This window comes from Etheostoma spectabile, chromosome 6 (assembly GCF_008692095.1).
Source record: "Etheostoma spectabile isolate EspeVRDwgs_2016 chromosome 6, UIUC_Espe_1.0, whole genome shotgun sequence".
Lineage (NCBI taxonomy): Eukaryota > Metazoa > Chordata > Actinopteri > Perciformes > Percidae > Etheostoma > Etheostoma spectabile.
The window spans coordinates 28,822,833-28,840,716 of record NC_045738.1 but is presented as its reverse complement, the minus strand read 5'-3'; the positions used below and the strand labels follow the sequence as shown (position 1 = coordinate 28,840,716).

General features: G+C 39.7%; 1 protein-coding gene across 30 annotated transcripts in view; it reads left to right on the top strand.

Annotated features, from left to right (window-relative positions):
• LOC116691497 (plectin) overlaps positions 1-17,884 on the top strand; it is a 172,260-nt gene that overhangs the window by 109,738 nt on the left and 44,638 nt on the right. For 25 of the 30 annotated variants that reach the window (XM_032519163.1, XM_032519162.1, XM_032519161.1 and 22 more), the window contains exon 2: positions 12,091-12,152. In XM_032519163.1, coding sequence (XP_032375054.1) covers positions 12,091-12,152 — 62 coding nt within the window. Of the gene's footprint in view, positions 1-9,031; positions 9,514-12,090; positions 12,153-17,884 lie in introns of those variants that run through there. The other 5 variants (XM_032519169.1, XM_032519168.1, XM_032519164.1 and 2 more) reach the window with 2 other exon arrangements.

Genomic DNA, 17,884 nt, shown 5'->3' with positions numbered 1-17,884 from the left:
GCCTTTGAGAAAATGAAAGCTCAGATGGGCTGATCTGGAATCTACTCCTTATGAGGTCATAAGGGGCAAGGTTAACTCCGCTTTCTCTGTTTTTGCCCGTCCAGAGAATTTGGCCCACCCATGAGAGAAAGACATCATTGCTTTCAAACACCACCCCCCTTCCTCTCTCCTCCTCAATATCTACAGACTCAGAAATGGCCAATACTAAGGAAAGCTCATTGTGGGACTGGCTCTAGAGGCTGTAATTCTGCACCAAGGCTGAATTTTGGTAAAGAGACTTCAGATATGGTATAAGGGGACCACTAAGGTCTATATAAAAGAGACTTCACAAATGGTATTAGTGTACCACTAATGTCTATATAAAATAGACTTCAAATATGGTATTAGTGGACCACTAAGGTCTATATAAAAGAGACTTCAGATACAGTATTAGAGGACCACTAAGGTCTATATAAAAGAGACTTCAGATATGGTTTTAGGAGACCCCTAAGGTCTATATGGAAGCATCCAAGGAGAACCATGTCATGGACCTTTAATATAATACAAAAACAAGTCCAGTTTTAAATTTAAATAGAATTGTATAAAAGTAAACATAGAGCAGGTATGCATCACTGGTTTAATCTGCTTCTTAGCTGGGAGGGGCATTTGGGGGGCATTTATTTCTATAGGACAGCTAAAGATGTGAACGGGGTGAGAGAGGGATACATAACATTCAGCAAAGGGCCGCAGGTCGGCCGCGTCATCGAGGAGAAAACCTTTATGTAAATGAGCGCGCTCTCTACCAGGTGAGCTACCCAGGCGCCCAGAGGATGACACTTTTGCCGTGACATTCACAGTACACAGGCAAAGTGAAACGAATGTTGAATTACCTGTCTGTTGTCTTTTGTTTTTGTCCCATTAAAGAGGGGTGGAGGTGGGGCAGGGCCAGCCATCTGGCTTTCATCTGTTAGAAAGTAGTTCCTGTTTTCTCACGCCAGCTGACACAGTGTGTCCTCAACACAGAGGGCACAGGGGGGGGGGTCTTGCCTCAGGCTCATAATGTATGCATCATCGAATCCTGAGCAAGGGAATTATCTGATGGGCTCATATGGAGAAAGATGCAGATATTTGTACAGTAAGATGTGTTGTACAGGTGAGTGGAGAGCCCTGACGTGTACTGCATGGACCGGGTGCAGAGGAGTTAATGTTTGATGTAGAGTTTTTAGCATAGTGAAACCACTTGTTACTACCCGAGCCCTGCACAGCACAGAGAGACTGATCAGAGGGTCAAATTATTTCAGGTGAATTCTATCTACTTTATTGGGATATTTTTAAATTAATATATTTTATCTCGTACAGTAAACATGCAAACAAATGGTTCCTTTGTGTGTGTATACATATATAGATATATATAGATATATATACTGTATACATACAATGTGTGTGTGTGTATATGTGTGTGGATAAATGTATATATGTGTATATATATACAGTATGTGTTTATATACTGTATGTGTATATGTATATATATATATATATATATAATTATACTGACATATGATGTATTTGTATGTGTGTGTTATATAGGTATATATCTGTGTGTAAATATACTGTTACTGTACATATGTATAGTGTATTATGTTGTAATATTATATATATATATATATATAATATATATATCTTTATTTTTTTGTTTTGTGATTACTGGCTTTATATTTAATTACTCTCAGCTATTCATACCAGGATACATTACATGCACTATCTCTCACTTATTTCTCCTTCTCTCTCTTTCTTTTTGATGGTTCAGTAGAAACATGTTTTTATAAACACAAGATTGTTTAATGAAAGAGAAATGAATGAATGGGTTAGATGGACGGAGACGATGTCCATACCTTTGTGTGTCTGCTGTTGAGTTACCTTGGCTGTCATTGTTAAATGTACAATACTTATGCATTAATACTTAAACCTTAACATTGGCAAATTGAATCAGACCAGTCCATTCCATATGCGTAAACAACGGGAAACGAGAAAGAATAGAGACAACGCAGCTAACTGGGGGATTGGGGATAACTCCCAAAAGTTATGAAAGTTGGTTGAATTCAGTTATAGGGAATATGGACATGTTTCAAATTAAATAGAGAGGAATACTTCGATATCTTGGAAAGTTATCTCTAAAGTGCCAATTAAAAGCCACGCAACTACTTTCCTTGGAAAATGTTGTAATAGAAAGGGATGCACAGAGATTTGCCTCCGGCTGCTGTTGCAATAAATCCATCCACACATCAATCATAAATCAAGAAGAAGTATATCATGCAAGCATACCTTACGACCATCATCAAGCACTTTGGCACGCCAGTGGAGACAGCATACCTCGGGAACTGTCTCTAAAGGCGAGCTGTGAGGTGCTGTAACATGTGTCTGAAACTGATAAAAAATGGTCCTGCCAAAGAAATGCAGTCCTTTACATTGGCTACAGGTTGCTCGATGCATACGGAACTTTACAGCTTGAAGCAGAGCCTCATAGTATCGTCTTGTAATAAAGTAACTACAATAGATATGAAGTGGCCGTGAAAGTGAGCATTATCTTTATTATGTAGTTTAAAAACAGCATCTCCACCCTGATAGTGTCAGGTTTAATCTAAGACATGTTATCTGTTAAACATGAGAACCATGCATTCATCTAAAAGCATACCCAGAAGTCTAATAAGGTGTGATTGATCATGGCAACCAATACACTGGGTGGCCTTTCTCACCAGATGTTGAAAGATATTTCATAATTCTGTAATATGGCCAAAGAGAGTAAAGGACATCAGTTTGCTTATTTCAGGTATGATGGTATCAATCAGATAACCCCCTCTAGATCAAACTGTTGCTGTGTAACGTGTCAAAAAAAGTGTATTATTCATATTCTCTATCACTAACTACTGTACAGTCTGTCAATTAGTTTTATTGCAAGAAAGGATTTCCATTCACAAATGCTGTTTAAGTAGTTATGGTGTTTCATCTTATTCCTACATTCCTATATATTTTTGACAATTTTTTTGTAACATTCCCCTTAAATCTCGACAGAAAAGTACTGCTTTTTGATGTCAGATTTCCATAGCATGCTTACAGTGTTATTGGGAGAAAACTGTAATTTCCTTTTTCATCTTCATGAATTTTAATTTATAAAAAAAAAAAAAAAAGAAGTTTCTTCCAGATTTCAGTCCAGATTCTCATCTGGACATTTTTCACCCACATTATTCACACTGTAGCTTCATAGTTGCAGAATCGGGTGGGGAAGAAGTTCGGGCGTGGTTGCACTCTGCCGCCATCTAGTGGTGAGACCACTGTACTGCCTTAGGTAGGACAAATGAGGTAGTGAGCACGTCGAGTCGGCCAGTAAGGGGACACTCCTGCGTCTGTGGTCTAAAAATACAGCCATGAGTAAGAACCACTCACAGCTACCACTGCACATGCTTCTGTATGTTTATAGCTGTTGTCATAGAAACAATGCTCAAGTTCTCCTTTCCACATTTCGGGTAACTTGGCTTAGGGAAATCCCAAATGTAATAATAATAATAATAATGAATTAAATCAAACACAAAATGGAAGGTTAGCCTACAATATTATTTTATGGGGTGGAAGCCTAAAAGTTGAAGATGCGAGCTTGTGACTAAGAGGTCGTTGGTTCATTCCCCCAGACCAAGAGGATAAAATCTGGGTGGGGAAAGTGAAAACACCAGCGTGTCCCGCCCTCATTAACCCCACTAAAGAGCCCATGAACAAGGCCCTTAACCTCCTGGTATGAATGTGGAACTGTGTGAATGTAATGAGGGCGTTCCTGAAAAAAGAGAAGATGCCTCTCAGTGAACCTCCCCTGAATAAAGAAATGTTAAAAAATAAAAATAAAAGATTATAAAGACTGATATTCTTTATAGTTCTTGTTACAGTTTAAGCAATTCCAGATGTGTCTGTGCAGTTTGTCAGTTCTAAAGGTTGGAAGCAACATATTACTCTTGACTGCAATTGGGTGGCGTTACTCATTTCTTTTTAAGATCAGTGTTTAAGTTGTATTTAAAGAAGGGTAACACTCCACAATATTTCCATGGTGCTTTGATTTATATGAAAACCTTTTTGGGTTTCCACTTTGTTAGGAATAGAAGAAGAAGAGCGGTTATAGCCAAGGGGTGCAAACACAGCAATGAGCCATGAAGGAGACAAAAGTCAGCGTGCATATTTTGGTATATTTTCTATATTAGTTTGTATATATTCTTATGTGTTCACTATGTAATGGACTAAACAAGGCATGGTTAGGATCATGGGCATTGCTGTTTTGAGTAAGACACCAGATCTGGTCACCAAACACCACTCATACAGTTTATTTAAAGATTCTTTTGGTGTTTTAGGCCTTTATTTAATCTAGAAATGAAAGGGGAAAGAGCAAAGGGCTGCAGGTCGGGATTGAACCAACGGCTGTTGTGGCGAGGACTGAGCCTCTGAACATGGGGCGCATGCTCTCATTCCGTGTGAGCTACCCAGGCACCCCCCCACTAATGCAATCTTTTATTAGCTGACATACACTTTATGTAGGCCCGTCATATATTACAACTATATTACAACTTCTGGTCTTATTCAAAGAAATACAACAAATAATGCCGTTTTATTTTTTGTTTTCAAAACAATGAGCTAACTTTTTCCTCTTGCATAAGTTATTTATTTGACATCTGCGTTTTCAGGAAAGTGACAGACCCTACACACATTTCGTTGCTCTCACCTGCAGAGGGAGACACACGCGGCTTTAAGCGTTATCCTCTGTGCCGTCAAATCTGCTGCAGCTATTTCCCCATCGCCCTGTTGCATTTGAATGCACCAAGTTGAACATTATAGTGACCCAATCGCAGATGTTGGGCTTACCTCAGAGGCCTCTAAAGCTCCACATTGAGCTATTTAAAAACTCAGCTGCTGTGGCAAATCCAGAGGCCTGTTGAGTCGGAGTTAAACCGCGTCATCGTCGGATCTAATTCTGACAACACTATCCAAAGTCCACTGACAGGTTGGAGATGGTTGTGGCTAATTCCTGGACAGTGCATCATGGCACAGTGATGACACCCACCCACTGTGAATAGATATGAATATAGACTCTTGTGTCAGCTGGATCAGCATATATCTAAATCTTCTTAATTATAACAGCATGGAAGTATAAAAATGTGTGAGTTGTCTTTTAGTTTTCTCTTTACAGAACAGGTAGAAATACTTAGTGCTTGCATTAGCTCTGCGTGAATGAAAAACGGTACATCCTTAACAGTATGTTCCCAGGGCGTGTTTTTTTTTCTTCTTTTTTATTGTAATTATTAATCCAGGTCACATTAAAAAAGGCTTATACATGTTTAAAAAAGTGGTGCCAAAGTCTTAAGTCATGCTTAAGCTTGGATTATACTGCTTATGATCATAATGAATCCTTACTTTCAAAAGGACAGTCGTGCTGCCAAGCCTTACAGGGCTTGAGTTTTATTTATTTTTTTTCCCAGCTGGCATTGTATGCTAAGCACAGCAGAAATCTGATCCGTCAGCAGTGTGATTCAGGTGACAGCTATCCTGCCTCCTCCTCCTCCTCTTCTTTACGGAAGCACTGAGGTAAAAAGGGTGTGTTTATGGGCTGCTCCTTCTTTTATCAACATTCCTTTCCCGGTGGGGTGTGGTGGCCAGATATTGCAGGAAATAACCACATTTCACCATAGACTTGACCATGAAAGACTATGGGGTTATTGGGAGGGATGAATAAAGATGAGAGAAGAGAGCTATAGAGCTAAATTCTCTCTTTTTCAGCCTCTGAAATGAAATGTGCTGCCCATCCTCCCTCTGTGTAAACCCTTGAAATTGCTCTGTGGTTTAGCACTTTCAAAAACCATAATGACATATTGTTCTGTAATGTGTTTGGATATACAGTCCCCAGTGCTTAAATACAGGTTGGTCTGTCTCTAAATGGCTGCAAGCTCAACAATGTGTTTGTCAGTATTAAAGTCTTTATGTAGCTGTAGTTTGATGCTACAGTATAGAGTCAAAGCTAATTGTTTTTTGTTTTTTTTTACTGTCAGATCCCAATTCTCTGCTTAATAAAGTGTGGACTGGAGGTTTCTTTCTACTCTACCTTTACTGCGGCAGGCTACTGGCAATAAAGAAGTTGGTGGACATCGTGTCATAGGCCGACATTAGTGATTAGAAATACAGCTGTTCTAGATACATGTGAGATTACTTTAAGACACTTGTAGGATCTTTCAAAACAAAAAATCATTTATTTTTGGCACAAAACAAAAAAAAAAAACAGAAGAGAAGACAGCAAAATGGTTTATGGGAAATGTGTTTTTTTCTAGACCATATGCACTGGTGTGGGATAGAACCAAGCCATGGTGTTTGTGGTCAGATATGTTAATGGTAATTACAGCAAACCGTTTTCACAATGATACAGTATCTTGTGTTTTTAACAAGAGTCTCCAGCCATGCTAGCTGCTCCGGGACGCTACAGTAATACACAGCGGGGCTAAAAGCCACCAAGCTAACACGCTCGCAAAGACGGTGCTAACACGCCTATGTTTAGCAGGTATGTTGGTTAGCTTAGCGTGTTAGCGTTTGCTCGTTAGCAGTGCACTAGAGCTAAGGCTGATGAAAATGTCTTCAGTTTTATCTTCATTTGATCATAACTAGCATGCATTCGGCATGTTAAAAGATAGTAGCCCAATGCTAATGCATTAGCTAATACAGTCCATTGCATAGTCCAAATGTTTGCTGGGTAATGCGACATCAGTGTGGGGTGAAGAAACCCAACTTCCCTTTCACTACCATCATGAAGACAAGATCCAACCTCAAGCTTTTTGAAAGTACTTTCTCCCTTTTTATCTTCACCAAGCTGTCTCTGCGCGTATAAAAAGCCCAACGTGTTCCATCTGGTTTTAATGAAGCCAGATGAGGGAGCAGTGTAATAAGCATGTTGAGACCTCAATGATATGTCTCCTTTTCGGTGGAAAGCTCTCATGACCAAGATGTTCCACACTTTCTGCATCCTCCTCCCTTCTTCCCATTTGGGTACCGCTGCTTGTTTTTCCCATGCGGTTTAGAAATCCAGCTCTAGCGGGTGTCAGTGAATGTTCCACTGCCAGAACGTCACCGAGTTCTCAGTTACCGTCTACTGTTGCTTCTGCATCTCAGATAACCTGGACAACCATTAGCATCTTGTTTCGATGGCATTATAATATATCCTATTCTACGCTGTGTATTGTTAAAGAAAACCTTTTAAAAAATCTTTATAGACCTTTTGCCTTTCTCATTCTTTAAAGCCTGTCATGTTCCATCTGTTTGAATCCAGTCGTCTGCCTCTATGAATCCAGGCTGTAATTATGAATGGAAGGGTTTCACTTCTTTAGAATAAATTCTGTATTTACTATTATTCCTTTCCTTTTTCTGAGTTAATTGCCTAGCCCCATACCACTCCTTAATTCCTACGCTTGCCTAGACATTGTATGTAACTATAAAGGTGTGTCTCCTATTTGCTAACGTGGCTTAAATGAGTCAACACCTCACACACCCACACTTACACTGATACATTAACTACCTTCATGTTCATACACGTTGGGTTTAAGAAATACACAGCGTTCTGGAAGAAAAAGTGGTTTTAGATGTCTGATAAAGTGAAGTCAGTCAGGGTGGGGGAAATGAGATGTATGCTCTATATTGGGGCTAGAGGGGCAGGATTTAGCCCAGGTAGGACACACGCTGTCCTCCAGCTTTGCTGTCAGCACTTTCTTGCCATATTGGGACCATTATGGAGGGACATTGTGTAAATAAGCCAAAAACTCTTAGAAAGTGTGGGCTGGAACTTTAAAGCAAGAATAACTTTTGAAATAAGAATGAACACAAACTTTATTTTCAAAAGAAAAGGGAAAGTCATCATAAGCAATACAAATGCTGCATGCTGCTACAGCCTCTCTTGGTCTGGTTAGCACTATACATATACGTGTATGACTCTTTTCTACTTGTGCTATGCTACGTGTTAGCCTTCATCCTTAGTCAGTAAATGTAACTCGTTGCAACATGTGCTGCTGTTAATGACACTGCCACTCATTCATTCATGCAAATCATTTGGATTTAATAACTGATTGAATCAATCTGTCATGGGAAATAATTTTTTTCAAGGATCCTGTTTAGCAATAATCCTAAATGCCTGTTGTATTGCATTTGCTGTTCTAAACTGCTGCCTGTCTGCACCTCCCTGGCAAAATCCTCTGGGTAACAGGATGCATTTGAAAGTCTCCAATTTGTTAGGATTACATACCACGGAGCAGCAAATGTGTAGCTATAGGCTGAGAAACAAGTGACTGTACAGCCAAAGAAAGGAATTCTGGCACAGGTTACTTAAACTTTATCAAAGTGCAAAAAGATTGTACGGATCTGGACATCAAAAAGTGCTAAATGCATCGCAAGAGTAACAACTTACACAGACAGAAATTACAGTCGCAATGCTTCAGCGGATTGTCTTTACACACATAGCACACAAGCATTGTCAAACATCCAAGTCGCTATATTTCTGAGTCCATCAGTGATGTTCAGGGTGTGGTCATTTATCACTGTCTGGAATCCACAGCAGCCCTTCCCAAAACTATCTCACCCCCCAATCGCTTCTCTTCTTCCGTTACAGTGAGTAACTCCTAAAGTGAAATGTCTTGAGGAAGGCTGTGAATAAGTTATGATTCACCATGAGGATGTGTGCATGTGAGCTGGAAGAACTTCCTAGGCTCTTATTGGATATCTGTTACTTCTGGGTGTAATTGGAAATTGTCCATTCAAGTTCTATTCAGTGCAATACGGTGTAAAAAATAAGTCTTTACAATGTTTTATCACCCCCAGTGACTAAGCTTGGATGTTCTTGTTCAAGTGAAGCAATTAAGTGATAGTGCATGCAGGTTACCACACCTCGTCCTTCCTCGCCTCTGCGAGGCACAGCATGTTGCGAGAGGGAAAGGGGTGTGTTCAGAGCCCTGCCCACCCGGTCGTCCACACACAAGCGCCACTAACTACACACTCGCTCATCACACACAAGGACAGGCCCAGACTTCAGCGCCCACAGGCACCAGTTTACCAGTCTCTATAAAAGGAACAGAGTGAGCGGCAGAAAAAAAAAAAAGAGAGAAAAAAAAAAAGAAACATCAGGAAGGAAAAGAAGGGCAGAGTCAAGCCCAGTGAGGGAGTGGGGAGTTTGAGAGGCAAGAAGGAAGAGAGAAATCATAGGTTTGTGAAGTGGATTGTGGCCACAGGACTCCATACTCTGGGACGGACCAACCGAGGGCCAGAGGGACAGATAGACGCGAGAAAAGCAGTCAAGTTGACGTCAAGGGGGACACTCGCCAGGGATTATTATTCTGTGTGCAGACAAACAGTGGAAAATGAATTCTCAGCAGCAGAGGTACAGGAATTTCTCCTCTGACAGCGTGGGGAGAGATAGAACGCCCTCAGACGAAGCCTATTACCAGGGGATGCTGAAGGCTACCGACGGCAGGAAAGGTACCAGCACGGTGGCGGTTGATGGAAAATAGCTTAACTGCAAGCCTTGTTCTATTGGTTGTCAAATGTGTGCACTGGGCAAGAATGAAGGGGTTTTCCTAGGAAGATGTAAAAGCAGCTTTTAAAGTCTTTCCAGTGTTTGAAATTGTTCAGGTTGTAGGCTTTTCTGCCTGTTAGACCTGAAAGAAGTGTGTGTGTGTGTGGTGAGGCTTGATGGATTATTGTGATGCATGATGCATGATTTTGCACATAGCTCATCAAGTTTGAATGTCATAAGATAATCTGCAGCAATCTGACGTATTTACAGACATGATGCTATTCTAAATGCACTGTAATGTCCGGTGTGTCTGCGCTCTGTGACTTAAAGGAGGATACTCCCCTTTTCTAATGCATCAGCGGCTTCCTCACTTTGTATTGGTCAGTAAAGCCCGTTCACTATTTCTGTTGTGTAGCATGCATGTGTTGTGGGGTCAGTGAGTCACTGTATAGCTGCAGTGTATTTGCCTTTAGTTGTGCTGTAGCCAGGGTGAATGGATTCTTCCCTTTTTACCCAATACGTATGCAGGAAATGACTTAGAATATGTCATTATGATTGTGTGTTTGCTCTTCCAGCCTTAAGAACTATTGATCAGTAATTGTGGTGGACAACGCATTTAGGTTAAATAGGTATCCTACCCTACATGTACCTAAAGTACTCATCATGCAGGGAAAATGAGCCTAAGAGCGTCCTACCTGTTAAAGTTGGAGCTAATTTTATCAAGACTGTATCATTGCATCATTTCATTGACAACATTGGATCACATTTTATACGTTAATCATATGTTTTGCATGGACAATCTTAGGCAAGCAGCAACTAGAGCTTAGATAAATGTAGTAGAGTATAAAAGTCCAATATAAGTAATATAGTATTATACATGGGTTTAAGTGTAATTATAACGTAGCATAACATGTAAAATGAAGAGTACAAGTGCCAAGTAAGTAAATGTTCTTGGTAACACTAGTAACCAGTGTTTGGACCAGTGTTTGGGCTGTAAACTCCACACCTCAGTAAAACGTTTTTGTTTCAGGTGACATTTGATACTTAAAGTTCCCTCAGCCCCTCATCCACTCGCATTCCTGTCACTAATAAAGAGCAATGAATCCACAAAGAGTTGCAGTGGTTCTTCACACCAGGTTAGGTAACGTGGTGTGAACGGAATGCAGAGACCCAACAGGTCAAAGTGCAACCCCTCTGGGAAACTACTGTGTGTGTGTGTGTGTGTGTGTGTGTGTGTGTGTGTATTTCTCTCACAACAATCATCATGCTTCCATTTGGTGACATGTTGCCCCCTTGGCAGGACACATTAAAGCTTGGTCCCCTGTTGGTTTGAAAGATAAATGATGGTTGAGGTTAGTGGTGTCTATATATAGTGCATATATGTTTCCATGGAAACATAGTTGCAAATACTGTAGCACATTTGCAGAAGCCGTTGCTCACTTCCTCCCGAAAAAAAGGAAAAAAAAGAAGAAAATGAGCCTCTGGGCGCCTATTTAGCTTTACCGTTGAATCAGAGCCCTGGGTGTGTCACTATACAGTTAGATCACTGCTTTAAAGCTGATAAGACGCAGGACTCCGTGTTGGTGTCCATAGTTCACTCTGGCATAATGTGAATGGAAGTGATTAATGTGAGTCAATGAAGGTGTGTTCCTCAGGGGAAAAAAAACAAAAACCTGAAGTGGCATGGGGGGACAAATGCTTCAATTGGAAAACTTCAGTCACCGAGGCGCCACTTTACATGGCTGAAAACAGACCGATCCATAGTGCTGCAGTGCCATACAGGGAAAATGAGCCTAAGAGTGTCATATCTGTTAAAGGTGGAGCTACTTTTAACAAAACTGTTGCTTCATTTCATTGAAAACATTGGATAAAGTATTATACGTTCATCATGTGTTTTGCATGTAAAATCTTAGGCAAGTAGTAACTAGATGACAGAGAAATGTAGTGGAGTAAAAAGTACAATATAAGGACTATAGCTGTATACATGGGTTGAAGTGTAAAGTGCCACACCTTGTGAGTGTATGCAGGTTTGTTTTCTTAAAGGGTGTTGCCAAGAGCTTGTAGTTTCTTGTTGGGAAAATTACTCTAATAGTTTTGTCTCGTGCTAATCCTGCAGAGCCTTTTGCCTTTAGGTGGAATCCTTTTTTATGAATGTTTCTGTCCAAGAGCACAAATGGCAGAGGTGTCCTACAGAGAGTGACTTGACCTCGCCAATTCAAATTGTCCTAGACAGTAATGGCGTATCCGTGCACAATGAATGTGCTTTGATCCGCTCTGAATCAGATGCAGGTGTAAACAGTCGAGAGGTATTTTCTAACCCGGTGATGTGTGTTTGTCCTACAGCAGTCACACAAGTCTGGTATGTTGGGGATTTGCTCTTTAAACGGAACTTTTAATTGCTATTCTGAAGATCCGTCAAATGCTGTTATGTTCAACTTGCAACTAATCGACACCGTATGTTTTGAATAAAAAAAAAATCTATTCCAGTGTTACCTTTTCATAAGTGTCTGATGCTTAACCGTGGCTTCTCTGTGTTGCAGATGAACGCGATCGAGTTCAGAAAAAGACCTTCACAAAATGGGTCAACAAGCACCTGATAAAGGTAAGGACCCTCCTTGACTTTCCCCGTACTCTAGGCACATTACCCGCTCACACATGCCTACAGTGTTATCTCCCATACTTATTTACACACAAGCAAGGCACACTAAAATAATCAAATGTTCACCAAAACGTGTTCCCAAATGTCACTTTCTCTGAACAACATGAACATGTGGTTGACACGTAACAACCACAGTGCATATCAATGGGGAAACGTCCCTAAAATGAGGCGAGCATCAGATGTTCTCTCAGCCAATCATTGCGCTGATTCGCCATCAGCAGCAGGATGCTATGTTGAGTGTTTAGTAAATCAGTGGCTCCCACACTTTATCACATCAAAGTAGAGCTGGACAATGTTTCAATATTATATTAATATCGTCATATGAGATTAGACATCTTCTTAGATTTTGGATATCCTAATGGCATCCTAATATGGCTTATTATTAATATTAATATTATTACCTAGTTTTGAAGTCTGCATTACAGTAAAGTAATGTCATTTTATGAATTTACCTGACTGGTAAGATTATTTTCCTTACTTAGTCATTTTATTCACTTTACTGATGCATTTTTTATCAAACATCTTAATGTGTAAATATCTTGTGAGAGCTCCAACAGTCAACGCTACAATATTGTTGCAATATCAAGGCATTTGGTCAAAAATATAATGTGTGATTTTCTCCATATCGCCCAGCCCTACATCAAAAACCCCTATACTGACACAAATTAGACCAAGGACCCTCCCATTCGATAAGGGTCCAGGGTCCCTGGAAAAGGAAAGGATTTTTTGCTTTTAGATGTTATTCTCCCTTTTGCTGGTGACCCCCTGAAGCCCCATTTAAGGCCCCCTGGGGGTCTCCGGACCCCAGTTTTGGGAACTACTGTAATAAATATTGCAACTCCAATGTTTTAAAGTGATTGGTATTCACCTTTAGAATAAAGGCCATGCACCATAATTGCAGGTGCAAATAATTCATATTTGTGTTGGCAAGAATTTTGATGTCATGTTAATATTGTACACTCTGCATAATGATGGGTGATTAAAACAATATTCAGTGCAGGAAGGAAGATAACTTATTGGTTTGCTGGAGTTTTAATGAGATGTCCGATTAAATGTCAAATGCCCTAAGAACCTCTAACAGGACAACATTTATTTTATGCATGCAGCACACTTTTATGAACACCTTCAGATTCCCAGAATGCAGTGCTATGGTTCGGATTATTTTGAATGACAGGCCATCGTTAACATCTAAAAATAAATCCATCCCACACCTGTGCATTGGAAGTGACACTCCCCCCTCCCTCACTAAAACGAACATTAGCCAGTCGGTTATTTTGTCTCACACTTGGCGTCCAGCATGGCACCGTTATGGGCAGGCTTACCAGAAGTCCAGTCCGTCATCAGCTGAGTCTGTGTTTGACCATCCGTCAGCCCCCCCGTCCACTCTCACCTACCACACACTCTGTTCTCAAACTACGACCTGAAAGCCCTCCAATGCATCACCCAGTCAGGGAGGTAAACAGTTAAGGGTGGGGGTAATGTCAAACATGCCATACTTTTCACTCTGGAGTTTCTCATTAGGAGTGAAAAATGGACCCTACCCCACCCACCCCACCCCTCCCCCACCCCCCCACACTCACCCATAACACAATACCCCTCCCACAGAGCAATAAAAAATATCCCGGCATGCGCTACTACTTTTCTTCCAGGAAAATCTCATCGGCGGCAATGCATTTACAGCCTTTATGACATTAAGTGCTTCCACATTTTTTTGTTTATTCACTCCACAGACACAGGGCCATTCATTTTTTTTTTTAGAAATGGAACAAGAAGCAGAAAGTCAGCACAACGAGTGTTTTCCTTTCCATGAATGTGCAGTGCTAACCTATTCTGCTACCACAGTATGAGAACACCGTGTAGTTTCTCTTAAGTGTTCGCTGTGATTTTTGGAGGGTGAGTCACAGACATCTGGACTCACTTAGGTCTGGTCTCGGCCCGGAGCCCACGGCGGTTAAGGCCAACGGTAGCACATGTGCTCCACAGCCTCCTGGGTCTGGCTGGCTACCTGCGTTCGTGCACGGCCTAAACTCACAGGCATGCATCGATGTGTGGGAAGTTTTTTTTCTCAACCCTCCTGTTGTCCTATTTTCCCCGATTCTAAAAGTTTTTACATCAGAAATTTAGGATTCTTTCATCCAAATTGTCCAAATATTACATGAATGGTTCCATGTAGTGCTTTTTGCAAGGCAAACGAAGGATCAGTTCACTGCTTTATTGAAGTTTTTCCCAAAAAAGAAATTGACAAAAGACAAACAAATATATAATTTCATGTTAATGAGGTTTCTTCTTCTTTTCTTACGAAAAATAAAATGTAATGTAAAACTAGTGGATATATATGGATGTTAATGGTGTGTACATTATACTGATGGTAGTGTTACAATAATGAAGAAAATGTTGACAATAAGCGTCAAAAAGTGATAAAAAAGGATCTCAAACGTGTCAACAAGAAATACAAAGTGTTCAAAAAGTGTTGAAAAAGCGTCAAAAAATTGTTCATTTTCAGTTTTGACTTTAGAGGACAACCCAAGGGTTAAAAGTTTGAAAGTTTTCACGTCAATATTTGTATCAAAAATGTATCTTTTAGCTAAGAGGAGCATCAAATAACAAGGAAAGGAACATCAACTCCACCTAGAGTCAGCTTTTGAAAATGTCTTTGGAGAACGAAGGCACATGTTTGGTTGGGAAAGTGTTAACTCCGGGGCTGAATGTGCGAGACTGCTCCTCTAAGGTTGAACTGATGTTAAAGTGATTTAATGGCTTAATGGCTGGCTTGACAAGGGCACACTACAGGTTGGGTGCAGCCATGAAAAGCCGTAAAGGGCCATCAGTAAATCCTTTTTTATGCTGTGCAACGTTAGAACAGCTGCAGAACAAACATGTGTTTTCTAGTAGGATCTAACATTTGATTAGATTAAAAACTACAATTGTTGCAGATAGATGTCAGAAGAGCTGTGAAGATCCATCGATTATTCACTGTACATATTGTGTAATCACTGTACAACCTGCACTAATCTACATACTGTATATACTGTACCTTGCACTCTGTATACTGTAGCATGTTATTCATTCATACTGTAACACATGTTATTTACACTAACTAATTTCGTTCGCTCTAAACTTGTGACATGTGCAATGACGATAACTTTGAATCTATTTGATTAGTCGTCAACGATTGAATTCCTTTTGATAATGGGTGAATAGGTTTGAATCAATTTGTACGAAAAAAAAAAAAAAGATTCTCTGATTCCAGCTTCTGAAATCTGAAGATTCTCTAGTTTCTTGAATGAAGGAAGACATTTATTTCAAACATATTTTCAAAAATAAAACCACTCAAAACATTGAAGAAATGTACTTATAAGTTAAATAAGCAAAAGATTCAATAAACAATAAGAAACATTAGCCAACACAGACATGTCTGAAAAGGAGTAGGAAGAAGGATACACTTATTAAATCCTACCCCTTTTCCATAACTCATTAATTAGTATTAATATTATTATTATTATTAGTAGTAGTACTAGTAGGACTAGTAGTAGTAGTAGTAGTGTTATAATTACATACACTCACACATAATATAATAACCCTACTATATATAATGACCACATTTCTTTAACTTATAAGTAAATTATTACCACTTACAGTATGCATATCTTATTTATATTTATCACGTTGAGCAACAATATCCACACATAATCATACACTTACGGTTATGAACACACATTGGAATTCGTAAAGCTCTCTTTCCTTCCTATATCTTTTGAAAATCATTGCTTTTGTGCCTTACCACCCTTCAGGGAACTGAATATGTTTGAGTTGTAGACATAACAAGACATTTGAGGATGTTATCTTGCCCCCCCCCCCCCAATCAACAAAGAAAATAATCCTAAATTGCAGCCCTGTGTCAGATTCTACCTGACTAGTCATTCATTGAGAGTTTAGAGGGACCACTTAACATTACGTTAAACCCGAAGCATGTTAAGTGTTTTGGTTTCCAGGCAGTGGATAACCGTCACGGGGAGGGAGCGGGCGGAGGGGCTGTTAGCCATCGGTGCTAATGACCTTCACTTTGACAGTTTACTCAGCAGCTCTTTTAAACTCTGAGAGGGCAATTCGTCGCATCACACCTAGCTTTCAGCTGCAACCGGGCGGCAGAATTGATGGGTGGCGATAGATGGAGTACACACTAAGGAGATACACTACAAGATAAGCACACATTTCAAACAAAGGAAATGTGCGATTAAAAAAAAGTTGTATTTAATTGTGTGAAACTGAAGAACGGAGATATATCTAATACATATAGGGCTGTGCAATGAATTGATATTCTAGAATACGATTTGGCCTCCTAATGATGACAAAAACAGATTATTTTGCACATTACGTTTTGCAAATAAAATTTGGGTTACACTTTACTTGAAAGTATCTACATAAGAGTGACATGACATAATGAACGTGTCATAAACATTATAAAGGTTTATGACATAACGTGTCATTCAGTTTGTCCTGACAAGTTAGAGTTAGGGTTAGGTTAGGGTTAAAACGCACCGCCCTGGATGGGCGCCCTGGATGGGTGCTGTGGTTTGAAAAAAAACTTTAAATAGAAGGTCGCCTCAACTCATAATTTTTGGGTGTTTTATTTCCCCCCATAAAAACTTTGACAAAAGACAATAAAAATTACATAATCTCATATTAATTAGGTTTTTTGACCATGGATCCAAAAAATAAAATAGTGTAAAACTAGTGGTAATATATTGGTGGTAATGATGAGTACAAAATAAAATAAAACAAATAAAAATGTAAAAAAAAAAGTGTCAAAAAGTGATAAAAAAGTATCTCAAATGTGTCAAAGAATCAATAAAAAGTGTCAAAAAATTGGGTTTGAGTTAGGATTAGAGTTATGGTTCATGTGGTTTATGTAGATACCTTCACATAAGTGTTATCAAGTGTTACCCAATTTTTTTTTGTCTTGTGTTCTGAATGAAAAAGAAAACTCAAATGGGAAAAGTCGAAGGGGAATGTTGATTTGGTTCCCTGTTTTTTCTTTGTTTTTTTGAGTTCAACAATTGCAACATCTTTCCAAAATGAGTAATTATGTTAAATAATCGTGATTTCAACATTGACCGAATTCATCGTGATTTTTGATTTTTTTCCCCCATATTCGAGCAGCCCTAACAGTACACAGTGAAAGTTGAAAAGCACACAACACACCCTTATGAGGATTTTTTTAGATGTGTAGACAGCGAACCCTAGCAGTGGCAGTGTCGGTTACCGTGGCTACCCTCTGATCCCCAACTGTGCCGTGCGTCTTCGCTCTGCAGTGAGGGAGGAGCATGTGTCCAACGTTGGGATGAGTGGGTTGAAATTCTTGCCAACATAAAAGAGACACTGTTGTAACTTGCAAGAGAAATGTGCTTTCATTCCATTTGAGGGGCCGAGGCCTCCTTCACCTACATGACACAAACACACACGCAGACACACAGTCACACACACACACACACTTGGAGGACAGATGCAAGAACTGGATTTTCTCAAAGAAGTAAAAAAAAAAAAAAAAAAAAGTTGAATTATTGATTATTTTTCTGTCTCTAACTCTAATCCTACCATCATGTCCGTCATCTAACTCTCCATTTCTTTTCGTCATCTACTCATCCATCCGTTTTCTCTTTTTTTTTTTCTTCTCC